Source organism: Oryctolagus cuniculus, chromosome X (genome assembly GCF_964237555.1).
Source record: "Oryctolagus cuniculus chromosome X, mOryCun1.1, whole genome shotgun sequence".
Taxonomy (NCBI): Eukaryota; Metazoa; Chordata; class Mammalia; order Lagomorpha; family Leporidae; genus Oryctolagus; species Oryctolagus cuniculus.
In genome coordinates, this window is record NC_091453.1 from 128412056 (window position 1) to 128429545 (window position 17490).

At 47.4% G+C, this 17490-nt stretch overlaps 1 protein-coding gene across 1 annotated transcript; it reads right to left on the reverse strand.

Annotated features, from left to right (window-relative positions):
- Positions 1-2106: 2106 nt before the first annotated feature.
- LOC103352053 (melanoma-associated antigen 10) lies at positions 2107-3891 on the reverse strand. The gene is made up of 3 exons (XM_051831613.2): positions 3720-3891; positions 3330-3467; positions 2107-3164 (listed from the first exon to the last, which is right to left on the reverse strand). Exons 2-3 carry the CDS (start codon positions 3401-3403, stop codon positions 2429-2431), a joined length of 810 nt encoding a protein of 269 aa, XP_051687573.1. The 5' UTR covers positions 3404-3467; positions 3720-3891; the 3' UTR covers positions 2107-2428.
- Positions 3892-17490: the final 13599 nt, after the last annotated feature.

The window sequence follows — 17490 nt, forward strand, 5'->3', positions numbered from 1 at the left end:
TCCCAGGGTTTTTGGATTGCATTTCAATAATGGCTGCCCACACCAACCATTCATGAGGGGTGTTCAGTTCTGATCCTAAAGATAAGCCCAATCCACTGTTTAGGTGTTCAGTTCCCAGTCATGAATTAGAAGCTCATTCAAATCTTACTGCAAATATCTGAGTGCACTCATCCCCTCTGTCTACTTTCAGTGCTGCATCCTCAGAGCCACTTGATTACAGGACCATTACATTCGACTTCCTGTCCACTGGGAAACAACAGGATGTTGGCAACCCCCAGGGAAGTACGACCAGGTGTCTATGATCATAGTCCAGAGTGCACTTTCCCAGTGTCAGGGCGTTGGCTCTCAGATAGGTCTGTGAGGGATGGGGGTTCAGGGACTCCTGCAAGCAGTAAGAATGCTACGTGTGTCCAGGTGGCAGTTAAGGGCAAGGCAGCACGCTAGGTTCCAGGAGGCAGTTCTGGGACACCAAGGGGAGGGCGCTGCAGTGCCAGAACATGCTAGTACTGGACAGAAATGGCTACACCTTTGCAGAGTCAGCTCTCAAGGAACAAAGTGCAAGCAGTCTCTAAACTGTATTTGACTCTCACAGTCACCTTCACGAGGTCCACGTGAGAATGTTGGCCCCCTGCAGGTTCCTTTTTTTCATTGTGTAGTGGTGAGGGGAGAAATGAACTAGTCAGATGATTGGCCTTGGACTGAAAAGACTGAAGAATTCAGACCCAGGAATCTTCCCAGAAATTTCACTTAATAGTCAGGGGCCTGAGACATCACTGAGCCCTGGGTCCCAAACTTATGTTTTGGGTCTGTTCTGTTCTGGCCAGTAGCTCTATGGAACTTGTAACTGTACCTACAGCACCTGGCCCTGTGCCAGGCTTTCATGACTGACAGGTGGCTGTTACTGTAATATCGCTGAATCCAAGGGCTGGGCCCTCTGGGATGCTGCTGTTGCTGTCCTGTTCTCCAGGAGACATCAGGCAATATGCAGCTCAAAAGCAAATGGAATGATCAATCAGCCAAACAAGGAATCCTCGACAATACCAGGTAAAGATCCCCACTTAGAGGACACACTGCAATTTTCGCTTGTGGAGCAGCCTGCTGGAGCTTAAAGCTGTTAGATTTGGATCCAAGGACTTGATCCTTCCCTCCTTCCCAGTTCCTTTTCCACCAAAATTAACATTTCCGCTCATTTTATTATCACTACAAATCTAATCAGTGCTTAAAATCGGCAAGGATTACTCACTACAGTAAATTTCTAACAAAATGAGCAACAGCACTTGCAGCCAGCCAGAGGAGTATCTGCCAGGGTCTTCAGGTCTCTCTCCCCAGAGAATCATCCTTATCCCTCAGGACAGCCTTGCAACTGAGGGGCATCAATTACAGGATTCTTGTTGTATTCAACCTCCCTGGGACAAGACCCCAGGGTACTTTCGGTACTTGTCCCAGGTGCAGATTCCTGTGGTTTACCCAGTATGGAGGAGCAACTGCACGGAGAATTATTTGATTGCAGACTTTTCTGAAAACAGAGCCAGACTCTCCGAGAGTCTGGCTGGCATCTGCTACCACCCAGCCTCTTCGCAGGGAACTCCCGATGAAGGAAGCGCACTTTCCCAACTCTACCACACCTGGATTCAGGAAGGTTACACTCCCACGGCCTCGCCTGGATCCGCAGATTCTCAGCCCTCCTTTCTTGGTTCTGTGGGTCTCAGAGGACATCTCTCTGTCTTCCTCCTATGATGGCTGCTGCTGGACTCTACCCTTCTCTACTAGGGTGGGTGTGGCCTATGCCTACATCCCCTCTCCAGCATAGAACCTTCCACACAGCAGATATACAACAGGTATGTGAAATATGGAGCTGTTAATTTGACATCACTGAGCCAAATTTACGGAAGAGGTAATCACTTGTGCATGTTCATGAAAGGAAGAGAACCTTTGAGTACATGTATATGTTCCAATGTTACAGGGCAGACTAAAAGGGAAAAGAAAATACAAGAGGTGTTATCTTTTGTCTAATTCGTTATCTATGCTACTGTTAATTTCTTTGCCGTTTCCGAGAACACAGCTGTTCCACTGCTATCATTTCTTGTTCCAGACATCAAAACAAGATACATTTCCCAATTTATTGATCACATGGCAACAGTCTCATAAAGCTCAAGTAGGTAACAGCAATAAATGTGTGACTACTGTCATTCAACAACCCCCATGATGAAGGCATTTGAAATTTTGTTTATCAGCCAAAATATTTGAGAAATACAAAGGTCAACGTTGACACCAAACAAATAAAACAAGATCACACAAATGGAATACCGCGTGTGTCCTCCAACCCTCCCCGCCCTTGCACTACTCAGAATGCTGACCACTCTCTCTTCAAACAAGCCTGGAAATTGGTTTAAAATGGGCGGGAGGAGCTCCTGGAAGTGAATCTGGCTCAGGCCCTGGCTCCCCCACCGGCCCCAACTGCATCTCCTGCTTGGACCCTTGCTTGCTCATCTCTTAGAGCCTCTTCATACAGAGATGCGAAGGACCTGGCATCAGTGTTACTGAACTTGGCCAAATACTCCAGGACTCTCATCTTGGTGGTTTCAGCATGGGCCCGTGGCCCCCACAAGAACACACAGCAAGCAAGATCACTGTGGGACACCTGCAAGTACTCCAGGTAACCTTCCCGCACCCATTCTTCAGTCAGGAGCTTCCTGGGCTCCCCGTAGATGTGGTGCTCCCTGTCAGCATACACCCCCATGACACTCAGAGATTCCCACAGCTCCTTCTCAAAGGCACAGTTGCCTTCTGAGAAGATCAGGCCCAGGATCATTATCAGGAGGCTAGTCTTGGGCATGCTCTGATCATCATCCAGCATCCCATCATAGGTGAGGCCCAGAGCAGTGTTAAGCTCATAGGAGTGACCCACGGGGTCTACTTCCTTCACATCAATGCCAAGGGCCAGCTGCATGCACCCACACACCTTACTGAAGATCGCAGGGAATTGGTCTTCATAATTTTTGCCGACACATGACAGCATTTCGACTTTGGTGATCGGCTCCTTCATTCGATACTTATGGAGCAGGAGCTGCAGCAACTCACCCATCTTCACTTCTAGTGTCCCCAGATGTGAGGATTCATGTGCTGTTGGGTCCTGGCAGGCACCTGTGCCATCATGGAATTCACTGCCTGTAGTGATGGAATGTCAGTCAGAGAGGAGGCTCTTGGAAAACTGAGGAGGACTCAGTATGCCAGCAGCAGACACCTCCCTTTGGGTGCCAGATACCGGACTAGAGAAGGAAGAGTTAGTGGACTCGTGTTTCCCAGCTATGGGAATCACTGTCCACAACCTGCCTGGTGCCTCTCCTTGGGCCTGGGGTTGTCCTTCAGGCCTGTAGAGCTGACTCCTCTGATCCTCATGCATCTTGGCTTTCCTGGGGGCAGCTGGCACAAGGGTGGGTAGCGGCTGGTCGATGGAGGCCACCAGCCTGGGGAAGAGAGGGAGAGCATGAGTAGCTCAGCTGAGTACCACAGCCTGGATGGTGGAGATAAAGGCCCACTTACAGGCCTTCTCATTGGGTCGTTAAGGAGCGTCTCATAGGGCTGGTGTCCTGCTGTCAGGACTGTCCCTTGAGAAGCAGAAGGTGCAATGGAGAGACATGTCTTCCCAAGGGTGCAGTGGGATTGGGTTCTTTGGGGTCACCTCTGTTCTGTGTCAGTATTCAAGGGATTCATCTCACCTTGACTCTTTGATGCTGCCTGGGCCTTTTCTTCTCTGTGATCTGAAGGCACTGCCTCAGACCAAGACTTTCATCAGTTGGTTCTTGAAGCTCCTGTAAGATGAATTGTGGGGACTCTCAGGCTGCAGACTGCAAGCAGCACGCTCAGAACCCCAGATCTGACAGCAGGATGGGCTAGACTGTAGTTTCCACTGTGCTGGAGTGCAGAGTCCCCTCTTTGCTCAACTCAGGTTTTTGAGTTCCGACAGGGTCTGCACTTCACCCTTCTGCCCGCTTGAGGCAATGAATCAAACTCACAGAGGGAACAAAAGGCTATGCGGGCCTCACATCTGGCCATGCCTGCCCTAGGGCAGCAGCAAAATGCGGCCATATTCCCTGGGTGCATGTATACAAGTGTGATGCTCTTGGTCAGTCCTCACCATGACAAACGGCAGGGCCTGAGACTCTGCCTCTGTTATCTGAAGCACCTGCGGGCCCCCATCAGTATTCTGAGCTGGGAGTACTCTCAGTATTCCCTCCTGAAACTACGTTTGACACTCAGCAGGTCATACTTTCTATAGAAAGCTTTCTTAAATTTCATAAGTACAACTTTTGGATTATACCGGTTCCTCCCACCCCAAACCATCCCACCTCCTACTCCCTCTCCCATCCCATTCTTCATTAAGATTCTTTTTTCATAATTTTTTAAAAAATTTATTTATTTGAAAGTCAGAGCTACAGAGAGAGGAGAGGAAGAGAGAGAGAGAGAGAGAGAGAGAGAGAGAGAGAGAGAGAGGTCTTCCATCCACTGGTTCACTCCCTAGATGGCCACAACATCTGGAGCTGCGTCGATCTGAAGCCAGGAGCCAGGAGCTTCTTCCCAGTCTCCCACATGGGTGCAGGGGCCCAAGCACTTGGGCCATCTTCTACTGCTTTCCCAGGCCATAGCAGAGAGCTGGATCAGAAGTGGAGCCACCGGGTCTCAAACCAGCGCCCATGTGGGATGCCGACGTTTCAGGCCTGGGCATTAACCTGCTGCGCCACAGTGTCGTCCCCCAAGATTCATTTTTAATTATCTTGATATACAGAAGATCAACTCTATACTAAGTAAAGATTTCAACAATTTGCACCGACAGAGACACACAAAGTATAATGTACTGTTTGAAAACTAGTTTTACCGTTAATTCTCATAGTACAACACATTAAGGACAGAGGTCCTACATGGGGAACACAGTGACTCTGCTGTTGATGTAACAATTGACACTCTTATTTAGCAGGTCATATTTTTTAAAGGTTTATTTTATTTATTTGAAGGGCAGAGTTACAAAGAGGGAGAGAGACCGCCTTGCGGCGCTGGCATCCCAAATGGGCACCGGGTTTTAGTCCCAGTTGCTCCTCTTCCAGTCCAGTTGTCTGCTGTGGCCTGGGAGGGCAGTGGAGGATGGCCCAGGTGCTTGGGCCCCTGCACCCGCATGGAAGACCAGGAAGAAGCACCTGGCTCCTGGTTTTGGATCAGCTCAGTGCCGGCCGCTGCGGCCATTTGGGGAGTGAACCAACAGAAGGAAGACCTTTCTCTCTGTCTCTCTCTCTCTCACTGTCTATAACTCTACCTGTCAAGTAAACAAACAAACAAACAAAGAGGGAGAGAGAAAGTGAGAGAGGGGTCAGGGTTGGGTGAGGGCTGGGCCAGCCCATAGCCGGGAACCAGGAGCTTCATTCAGGTCTCCCACGTGGGCAGGGGCCCAGGGACTTGGGCTATTATCTGCTGCTTTCCCAGGCACATTACCAGGGAGCTGGATTAGAAGTGGATCAGACAGGACTTGAACTGGTGCCCATATGGGATGTCGGTGTTGCAGGCGATGGCTCAACCTATTATACAACTATGCTGGCCTTTTCAGCAGGTCACAAGACCATTTTGTCAGGACACCAGATCGTTCCCTGTGTTGACCTGATATCACCCACTCAAAACAAGTTCCTCACGTCCCTGGGTGCACACAGATGGAAGTGAGGTGCTAGCGCATTCTGTCTGCATGTGTGGGATTTCCAGGGATATCAGCAAAATGCAACTTTTTATGGACTAGGGGCTCCTTAGCTTCTCCTCTGCCCTATCCACCTGGTCTCCTGCCAGGGCCTGCCCGTCCTTACCCCTGCTGCTCCTGAGTTTAACTGACCTCTCCCTTTAGGCCAAGATCTCCACTCCCTGAGGACTCCCCACATGCCTGGCCCTTGCAGAAATCAGCATCCTGTGTAGGGTCACTCCTGAGCCAGACCCTCAGGATAGAGAACAGGAGGTTTTCAAACTCCGTAGGGTCCCATCCTTCTTGGCTGTGGGCCCATTCAGTGTTCACCAAGTGTCCATGCCTTGGCTTCTGGTAGATCCTGGGACTCCTCCCTCTGTTGATGGAGCGTGCTCCCCTGTGCTGACCTGATGCTTCCCTTCAGACCACAGATCTCAATTTCCTGATACTTGGGAGACACAGGTGAGTGTACATCAGCTCTGCACAAACCTGCATGAGGTTTCTCAAGGAAAGCAATTTCAGGGGAGCCTCCTCTCTCTGGGGTGTCATCCAAGTGTTCATCCTCGGTCCTCAGTGGGCCCAGGCCCTTTATGTCTATTCATGCTGCACAGGTCCTCACAGGGCCGATGGCAGGGGCAGGCTGCGGGGAGGGGGCCTTGTTCTGGAGCCTCAGCCCCCACCCCCGTTCTGGAGCCCGAGCCCAAGCCCCACCCCCACCCCCACCCCCACCCCGTTCTCCCTGTGCCCTTCCCTCGGTCCCTGACGGAGCGGGGCTCCCCTCCCCTCATACCCAGGCCCTCTCCCCTCCGAGGCCTCCACGGCAGGGACGTCCGTCGCAGCCTGCCTCCACGCGCAGGGCTTCCCGGGGCCGATGCAGGGAAAGCACGGGCTCTGGGGGTCCTTGGACTGGGCTGACGTGGGGAGCAAGCGCGGTGTGCCCCCTGGGCCCCTCCGCGCGGTGTCCCCCCTGGGCCCCTCCGCGCGGTGTCCCCCCTGGGCCCCTCAGCGCGGTGTCCCCCCTGGGCCCCTCAGCGCGGTGTCCCCCCTGGGCCCCTCAGCGCGGAGCCTCTCCGGGCCGTCCAGCTCTGCGCACCCGTCTTGCCCACGTCACTCTGAGGCTGCGCCTCCCAGAGTCCCCGGATGTGGAAGATGGGAGCCGGGATCTGCTCCACACGCGGGCCCCAGGAGGTGTGGCGCCGAGAGCAGGGGCAGGGCTGCGTCTTTGGGGCCCTCTGTGGGGGCTGGGGGCTTCCTAGCTACCCCTCGGGTCCAAGCTGGACTCCTCACAGAGCCTGGGCCCCGTGCCCCCCGAAGAGTGGAACCACCCACCTCAGACGTTCCTCTTGCATCACCAGGCGGAAGTTGGGCGAGCTCACATCTTCCGGGTCGCTGGTGGGCAGAGGTCAGAGGGCATTGCTATCCCGGGGGCCTCGCGGTCCTCCCAGCGACTCCTCCCCTGGTGCTCGGCATAGCCCGGAGCCCTGGTCCTCTGCGGAATCTTCTCCCATCAGACCAAGGCGCCAACCGCCAGGGTCCCGTGACGCGGTAATGGTGAGAAGGGATTGGTGTGGCTCCAGGGCGTCCTGGGGACCTGCAGGGCGGCAAGCAGGGCTGGGCTGAGTTGCGGGGGCGTCTTCTCTCTTCTCGGGTGGTTGGTCCCATCCTGGCTTCTGGATTAAGTGCTCCGTGGAAAGTGAGAGGTGTCCCTGCTACCCTGGAGCCTTTGTCCAGGGGCAGCCAGTGCACGAAGAGTCTGTGCGTGCCAGGCCAGACGCTTCATGGGGCCTGCAGTACCCATGGCCATGCCCATTGCTCAGAGAAGACACCCGTCTTCCACGGGTGCCTGAATCAGCCAGACACACCGGGGCACTTGAAAGGGTTCCTGCGAAGATTTGTATTGTTTATTTTATTCGCAGAAATAGAATAGTTTTCATTTATCTCAAAGATGCTATTCGAAGAACAAATCGATACCGCCATGCCCCACTACCCCTTCCTTTTTTGCTTTTAATTTTTCGATACTGTATTTTCAACGTACTTAATGATCACAGGCTTAAGACTCCATTAAGTATAGTGCTCAATTAGTGGAAAGTTGAAGGAGCACGTTTCCACCATATTCCAGAATATTGACCGATCTGTAAAGAATAATCAAATCATAAGAACTCAGTTTCACCCTTAAACATTCAGGTTCCAGATAGCTACATATAGCTGTATGTGATTTGTATTTATATCTACATCTATGTTCACAAAGACATATGTATACAGTGGGCCTTGAAATAGTCATGGCAAATGAACATCGTCTTTTCTTACCAGTAGTAGTATTTTTTCCAAAATTTTATTATTGTAAAATATACATAAGATAACGTTGACTAATCATTTCTGATTATCGATTTCAGAGGCATTAAGCATACTCACACTGTTGTGGCGCTATCACTACCAGCCACCTTCGAAATTTTTTCATCTTCACAAACTGAAAGTCTGTCCCCATTAAACACTCACTCCCTATCCTCATTTCCACAAGCCCCTGAAAATCACCATCGTACTCTCTGTCTATATGAATGTGATGCCTCTGAATATCCCTTGTAAGTGGACTACTACTGTATTTGTCCTTTAGTGACTGGCCTGTTCACTTAGCATAAGGTCCTCTGGTCTCACCCACATTGTAGTGTATATTGGCAAACCTTTCCTTTTTAAATGGTTGAGTAATATTGCATTTTGTGGATGTTAGACAACTATTTCCTCCCATTCTGTTGGTTACCTTGTGACTTTGCCGATTTTTTTGTAGTTCAGACTTCTCAGCTTGATGTAATCCCGTTGGACAGTTTTGGCTTTGATTGCCTACACTTTTCGGTTTTCTCCAAAAAGTCCTTGCCTGTGCCAATGCCTTGCAGAGTTTCCCCAATGTTCCCTGGTAATTTGATGGTGTAGGTCGAAGATTTAGGTCCTTGTTCCATTTTGAGTGGATTTGGTGTAAGATGTGAGGCAATGTGTCCAGTCATCCAAGGACAGACCCTCGTTTGGTTTTAAACTTTGGGATATATTAGTCATGCTGCTATGAACATGAGTATACAATCATCTCTTTGAAACTGTGCTTTCAAGACTTTGGAATATGTATCCAGATGTGGAATGCTTGGGTCATACCATAATCCTACTTCTAATATTTTGAGGAGCTGCCAGATTTTCCATAGCAGCTGTACCGTTTTATATGCTAACAGTACACCAGTCCTCCAGTTTCTCCATCTGCCCTGCAACACTTGCTATTCTTTGCTTTTTTCATCGTAGCCCTCCACGTGAATGGTTAAGTGTTTCTCATTGTGGGTGTGATTTGCATTTGCCTAATGATGGGTGAGTCACCTAATGATTAGTTGAACAGTTTTTCTTGTGCTTATTGACCACTTGTGTATCTTTGTTGAGGAATGTCGTTTGCCAATTTTTAATCAGGGCATTTGTTGTTGAGACATAAGGGTGCTTCACATTTCCTGGATAGTAACACCTCCACAGATATGATTCACAAATATTTTCTCCCATTCCATGTTCATCGAGGTGTGAAAAACTTGAACTCATGCAGAGATTTTATTCAAGAAAAGTGGGTGGAAAACACCAGTTATGAAACAATTATGTGTGGATTTCCAGTGTCTTTTACACCAAAATAACCTTGTCTTTTAAAAATTATTTATTTTTATTTCTTTGAATGAGAGAGAGACAGGCATAGAGAGGGAGTGAGTCTGAAGAGGGAGAGGGATAGAAAAAGGAGGGAGAGGGAGAGTGAAGAGAGGGAGAGGGAGAGTGAAGAGAGGGAGAGGGACAGCAAGCGGGAGAGGGACAGCGAGCAGGAGAGGGAAAGGAAGATGAGGGAGAGAGAGAGAGGAAAAAGAGGGAGAGAGAGAGGGAAGAGGGAAGAGAGGGAGAGGGAGAGGGACAACGAGAGGCAGAGGGAAGATAGGGAGAGGGGAGAGGCAGAGATCCTCCAACCACTGGTTCACTCCCCAAATGCTTGCAAGAGTGGGTGCTATGCCAAGTTGAAGCTAGTACCCTGGAACTCAATCCAGGTCTTCCACATTGTAGTAGGGACCCACGTACTTGAGCCATCGCCTGCTGCCTTACAAGGTTCACATTAGTAGGGAGCTGGAATCCTAATGGAGGCAGAGGCTCAATCCAAGGTACTCTTGTGATTTTTTTAACATCTGAAACAATGGTATATTGGCATTTACAAGGAAAGAGTCAGTGAATCCATACTTATCACTATGTACCAAATGATCAGACATCCACACATTTTCTATCCTCTATCTAATAGCTGCCCCAAATAAGAGAAAACATGTGATAACTTCCTTTTCTTGGCATGGCTTTCGTCATTACCGTGATGGTCTCCATTGAATCCATCTCATTGCAGATGTCATGATTTCCTTTTTTATGTCTGAATAATATTCGATTGCACTTTCTTGATGCAGCCATGAGTTGGTAGGCATCTAGGTTGATTCCATATCTAAGATATTGTGAATTGTTGTGTGTTATAAACATAGGAGTGCAGATAAATCTTTCATATGCTACTTTCATTTCCTTTGGATGTATTTCCAGGTCGGGATAGCTGGGTCATATGATAGATCTATTTATAGTTTTCTGATGAATTTCCATACAATCTTCTGCAATGGTTTTACCATGCTACATTCCTGTTAATAGTGTATTAGAAGTACCCTTTTCTATACATCCTCACCATAACTTACTATTTTTCGATTTGAGGATGATAGTCATTCTTTTTTTTAAAAGATTTATGTTATTTATTTGAAAGACAGAGTTACACAGAGAGGTAGAGACAGAGCGAGAGGCCTTCCATCTGCTGGTTCACTTCCCAGATGGCCGCAACGGCCACAGCTGCGCCCATCTGAAGCCAGGAGCCAGGAGCTTCCTCTGGGTCTCCCACGCGGGTGCAGGGGCCCAAGGACCTGGGCCATCTTCTGCTGCTTTCCCAGGCCATAGCAGAGAGATGGACAGGAAGAGGAGCAGCTGGGACCGCGCTTCAGGCCAGGGCTTGACCCCGCTGCGCCACAGCGCCAGCCCCAAAGGGGATGATAGCCATTCTAACTGGGGTGAGGTGATGCCTCATTCTTGTTTTTGATGTCTAGTGACTCTGAGCATTCTGTCTTGTGTGTGTTAGCCACATGTGTGTCTTACTTTGAAAAATGCTTGTTCAAATCCCCTTTCCAATTCTTAACTGGATTGTTTTTTATGTTGTTGTTGAATTTCTCAATCTCATTTTATATTTTGGATTTTAATCCTTTATCCAATGTATAGTTTGCGAATACTTCCCATATTCTGTTGGTTTTCAGTTTGTTGACTGCTGTGCAGAAGCTTCTTAGTTTAATGCAATCAAATGTGTGTAGTTTTCCTTTTATTGCCTGCACTTCATGGTTCTTTTATAAGAAAGAAGTCTTGGAAGGAGGTACCTTTCTCTGAATGGAGGAGAGAACTTCCACTTTGACTACGACCTTGTCTAAATATGATCAGAGTTGGTGAACTCAAAAGGCTTCCATAGCCTTGGCAACTCCTGACAAGAGCCTAGGGTGATTACTGATGCCATAAACAAGAGTGTCAATTTGTTAATTCAACAACAGGAGTCACTGTGCACTTACTCCTTATGTAGGATCTCTGTCCTTAATGTGCTGTTCATTGTGATTTAATGCTATAACTAGTACTTAAACAGTATTTTTCACTTTGTGTTTCTATGTGGGTGCAAACTGTTGAAATATTTACTTAATATATGCTAAACTGATCTTCTGTATATAAAGAGAATTGAAAATGAATGTTGATGTGAATGGTAGGTGGGAGGGAGTGGGAAAGGGGAGGGTTGCGGGTGGGAGGGAAATTATGGGGGGGGGAAGCCATTGTAATCCATAAGGGGTACTTTGGAAATTTATATTCATTAAATAAAATTTAAAAAAATAAAGAAAAGAAGTCTTGGCTTAGGCCAATGTGTTGCAGCATTTTCCCTATGTGTTCCTCTAGTACTGTCATCGTTTCAGGTCTTAGGTTTAGTTGCCTGATTATCTGTGAGTGGATTTTTGTAGAGGTTGCATGGCATGGGTCTTGTTTCAAAATTCTGCATGTGGAAAAATACACACATACACACACACACACACACACAGAGAGAGAGAGAGAGAGAGAGAGATCTTCCATCTGTTGTTTCACTCCCCAAATCTCTGCAGTGGCCAGGGCTGGGCCAGGCCAAAGTCAGGAGGCAGGAATTTCTTTCAGATCTCCCACATGGGTGCAGAGGCCCAATCACCCATAGACACAGCCAAATTTACTATTCTATGTTTATATTGGGATATATAATTAGTATTGTTCTAGAGTTAAAAAACCTTTCTTGGATGCAGGGTGATATGTTAAATATGCTTGTCTCAAACATTCTTTTCATAGGGTTTGGATCTTCCTGTGATTTTGAATCCAGGAGAGCTTGCCTGGGAGAATGAGGGGAAAAGTTGCCTGTCATTGTGTGTGCTTTCAAAGACTGAGATCACACGGTGTCGAGTTTTCTCAGGACATTTCATAGAACTGGCCCCCACATCTGCCTGCCTTAGAGCTTTGGTGGGTAGCATGCAATTTAAATGAGCATTCTGTTTTTGGATGTGCCATTTATTGAGACTTGCTTTATGGCTTAGCATATGGTCTATCCTAGAGAAACTTCCATGCACTATTGAAAAGAATGAGTATTCTGCATCTGTGGGATTAAATGTTTTGTAGATATGAATAAGGTTCATTTGGTTCTTTGTGTAGACTAGCTCTGCTTTTCCTTTGTTGATTTTTGTCTAGTTGTTCTGTTGATTGATGTAAGTAGGGTGTTGAAGTCTGCTACTATTAATGTATTGGGATTTGTCTCTCTCTTTAAATTCATTAACATTACTTTTTAAATTTTTTTTTATTTTTATTTTTTGACAAGCAGAGTGGACAGTGAGAGAGAGAGACAGAGAGAAAGGTCTTCTTTTGCCGTTGGTTCACCTTCCAATGGCCGCCGCGGCCAGCGCGCTGCGGCTGGCGCACCATGCTGATCCGATGGCAGGAGCCAGGTACTTATCCTGGTCTCCCATGGGGTGCAGGGCCCAAGCACTTGGGCCATCCTCCACTGCACTCCCTGGCCACAGCAGAAAGCTGGCCTGGAAGAGAGGCAACCAGGACAGAATGTAGCACCCCAACTGGGACTAGAACCCCATGTGCCAGCGCCACAAGGTGGAGGATTAGCCTAGTGAGGCACGGCGCTGGCCAACATTACTTTTTAAGTAGCCATGTGCCCTGGTATTGGATATACTCACATCTTCCTGTTGAATTGATCCCTTAATCATTTCATAGTGCCCTTCTTTGTCTCTTTTAACAGTTTTAGTTTTAAAGCCTTTTTTGTCTGATATTAGGATGGCTACTTCTGCTTGTTTTTGCCTTTGATTAGTATGGGATATCTTTTCCTATCCTTTCATTTTCAGAATGTGTGTATCTTTGATGTGCTTATGACAGTCAGCAAATAGATGGATCTTGTGTTTATTAGTCCATTCAGCCAGGTTGTTACTTTTAAATGGAGAATTTAAGTCATTTACATCCATGGTTATTATTGCTAAATAACAACTTGGCCTGCCATTTTTACATAAACACCCCTGTTGTTTTTTGCTTTAGATTTGCTTTGTACTTTTACTATGAGATTTTCTGCCTTCACATTCATTCTTACAGATGATAATCTACCTGTGTTTTTATGTGTCTCACATCCTTAATCATCATTTGTCATGCTGTATGAGTGGTGACAAATTCTTTCAATTTTAGTTTGTTTTGGAATGTCTTTGACCTTCATTCATAAATGAGAGCTTTTCAGGGTACAGTAGTCTGGGTTGACAGTTTTTTTCTTTTAAAACTTGGATTATCTTTCTCCATTCTTTCCTAGCCTGTAGGGTTTCTGATGAGAAATCAGCTTCCAGTCTTCTTGTAGATCTTCTGAAGGTAATCTGACATTTCTCTCATGTAGATTTTATGATTTTTGTTTACATTTGAATGTTGGAACCACTTTTTGGTTTTTTCCTCTGATGGCTTTATTTTTAAAGATTTTGTTTACTTATTTGGACATAGAGTTACAGACACAGAGATAGAGATACAGAGAAAAAGTTCTTCTATCTGCTGGTTCACACCCTAAATGGTTGCAATGATGGGAGTTGGACTGACTCGAAGCCAGGAGCCAGGAGTTTCTTCTGGGTCTCCTACACAGATGCTTGGGCCATCTTCTGCTTTCCCAGGCCGTAGGAGAGAGCTGGATTGGAAGAGGAGCAGTCAGGACATGAACTGGCACACATATGAAATGCCGGTACCACAAATGGAGGCTTAGCCTACTACACCACAGTGCTGTCCCCTTATCTGATGGCTTTTATTTTCTTTTTAAGAAAACTTTTTTTTAATAAATACAAATTTTGAAAGTGAAAGTTTTGGATTATAGCGGTTCTTTCCCCCTTAACCACCCTCCCACCCACAAACCATTCCACCTCCTACTCCCTCTCCCATCCCATTCTTCATTAATATTCATTTTTAATTATCTTTATATACAGAAGATCAACTTAGTATTTACTAAGTAAAGATTTCAACAGTTTGCACCCTCTATATTTTGATTTTCTAGAAGGTTAAGTAATTCAGCCAGCTAGACCAGAAGAGGATGAGGTCTGGCAGGTACATGGGGTGCAGGGTTCATCCCTGGACTTTAATGTACCTTCTAAAGGGTCTGACCTGCAACATGTTCATTCGATTGGAAGAGACTCCAATATTAGACCCTCTTTCCTAAACTCCAAGTGTCCTCCTGGGATCCTCATCTACACTGTAGTGGAGATGGTGACTTCATGGGGGCTAGGAAGAGGCTGAATGGGCAGTTTCCAGAGTGAGTCCCTCCCTGGATTCCATGCAGTTCTCAACCATGTAGCCTGAGGCATCAGGTATTCAGTAACTGTGGGTGATGGCTGCCACTCCTTGGTTTATGTAGGCCATAGCCCTGGTCAATGCGGGGATAAGGATTGGGACTTACAAGAGGCTCAATTTAAATATGACTCTTTGTCGCTCCCCCTCTTCATGGAGGAACGACACAGGACCCTGTGCTGTTCTTTTGTCTGCTCGGCCCTCCCCGGGTTTGCTGCTGGTTCTTCCCGGGTTGGCTACCGACCCTTCCACCTCCGTGGAAGGGCGGTTCCCCCTAGCCACTTTCCCCACTTCCGCGGGGGAGCGGCACACCGCCGGCCGGCTCTCTCGGGGGCTGCACAGGTGTTCCTTCAGCTAGATGTTCCTGGTGCATGTTGTCTCTCTCCTCCTTTATAGTCCTCTTCCACCAATCCCAACTCTGCTACCCACACACCGAGTACGCTGCTCTCCTCCAATCAGGAGTAAGTCCTACAGTTTATTGGTTGAACTGGAGGCAGCTGTGTAGAAGCTGTTTCTCCCTTCTCAGCGCCATATTGTGGGAGAGCAGATGCATAGAATAAGTCTTAATTCCAGTAACTTAGTCTAGTCCGAGTTGCTCCCCACAACTCTTGTGGCTTCCAGGTACAGCCTATTGCCCAACTGCCCTGGGCCTCAATTTGCTTATCTTGATATTTGGAATATGATAGTAGGCATGCTGAGAATTGGGAAATGTGTGACCCAAATGAAGAGACAAAGTGGAAGCACCTTTTATTATTATGTCTGAGACATATCTTACCTCCATATTTTAATGTTTCTAAACCTGTATTTGTCTTGTGATCTACATGTACATTGATGGGTGGGTACAAAATTTCTTTGGCCCTAAAAGCCTGCTATTCAGTAAAGGGTCCTCTCTCATCTTAGGACTGCAGACCTGGTATACGTTGTTCTAGCACCAGCTGGGGTAATAGGAATAATGCACTATGGGCAGGAATCAGTATGCTGGCTTGTGGGAGTTGGTCCTGGTATAAGCTTCCAAGTCACATGCACCTGCAGAGTATTAAAGGAAGTCTGTATCCCTCCTAGAGCACTTTCCTCCCCAAAGGTCTGGGGGGGTTCTATTTTGTCCCAGATCCCACTGTGCCTTTGTGGTGAGCGCTTCATAACATCAAAGACAGATCAAGGTGTGCATTTTGTGTTCTATTTATGACTACAAGAACATGTGTAACATGTTAGAGAAAATTACCCATGAAAAGCATCCAGATGAAGAGTTTGTGCCCCTATAGCCTCAATTGTCAGCCTTCCAGTAAGTATTCATCTCTGTGTTACCTAAGAATGCTGATGATGTGACCTAAGACTTGCCCTTCTCCTAATGAGCAAACAGTGCTGGAAAGAGAAGCAACTGCAACATCCTGGACTAAAGTCTCCTTTTCCCCAGGTAAGAGAAGGGGTCTACTGTCACCAGGAGACATGCTGGACATTTCAAGACCAACTTCTCACATTTTTCCAGGGGTCAGCATGCCTTCAAATTAGTCTCCTCACTGTGTCTCAAGATTATATAGTCACCTTCATGTTGCTATATCGTTAGGACATCTCACTGGTGTGCCTTACACTCAGGAAAGAAGGAAATTGGCATCATCATTCCATAGAATAAGGTGGGTGGTGAGGATGAGAGTACAAGGCTTAGAGCCTAACATGGACCTCAGTCAGCAAGAACAATGACGGCCAGGCCTAGAACACTTTTGTTTAGCTGAAGGATACTGTGCTGGGCAAAAGAAAAGGCTGTTTCCCTCCCCCAGTGCTGTCTTTCAGGTCCTAACCACCAGTCCCTTTGTGCATGATCCTCAGGGTGCTCTATGTGGATTCAAGGACATGTGTCTGGATAGATTCCAAGTGCCTGTTCTTTCTGTCTGTTCAGCTGGATTAGTAACATAGGAGGAGAGCTCAGGGATGCCCTGGGACCTGTCCTCAAGGGTTCTTGAGCATCTAGGTATGTGTCTCACCCAGGACCTGATGGACCCACAACTGCCTCAGATTGTGTTGGTTGGGTCCCATCTCCCTTTGAGAACCCAGTGACATCACAGAGGTCATATGTGAGTTAGAAATGGTGGCTTTTCAGGAACATAGTTCAGACCAGGGTAGCCACAGCAGGGAAGGGGTTCATGGGCCAGGGCTTTGCACAGAAGCCCTCTGGGACACTACACTGAACCTAGTTACTGGGGCCTGTTCTAGGGTGGTCACTCTCTGCCAGTCTGTGGTCTCCTACTACCCTAGTCTTTTTCTGAGGCTCCCCCAGTATAAGTGCTGTGAACTTGGGCCCAGTCTGTCTATCTTGCCCTGAGACCACTGAACCTGGTAGTTTTGGAGTCAGTGGGTTGTGTTTAGAAACAACCCAGGCAGTAGCTTCCCTTCAGCCTGAACTTGACAGTTGATAGAGCTCTAATTCGTTTTTAGACCTTTCCTCATGAAAGCTCCTGGCAACCCCAGCTTTGTTTTCTTTACAGATTGCTCAGCAAACTATACAGAGGGTTGGTGCTGTGGTTTGGTTGAGGATTAAGTGTCCCCAAGGGTCTCTTGTGATTGTAGGCTTTGCCCCAAGGTTGACTGTCTCAGTACATGCTTTGGAAACTTTGAGTAATGCAGCTTTGCGGGAGGTCCTTGGGTCACAGGAGTCATTCTCTTGGGCATGCTCTGGTAAGGTAATTCTTGTATGACTCCTTGCATTGAATAGCAAAGGCCATTATATAAAAAGCAAAACTATCATCAAATCTCTTGAATTCTCTCTCTGCCTCTTGTTTCAGTCATGACTGCTTCCTCTGACGTGCACTTCTACTGTGTGCTATGTGCCATGTGGCATGGTGTGGTGCAGCCTA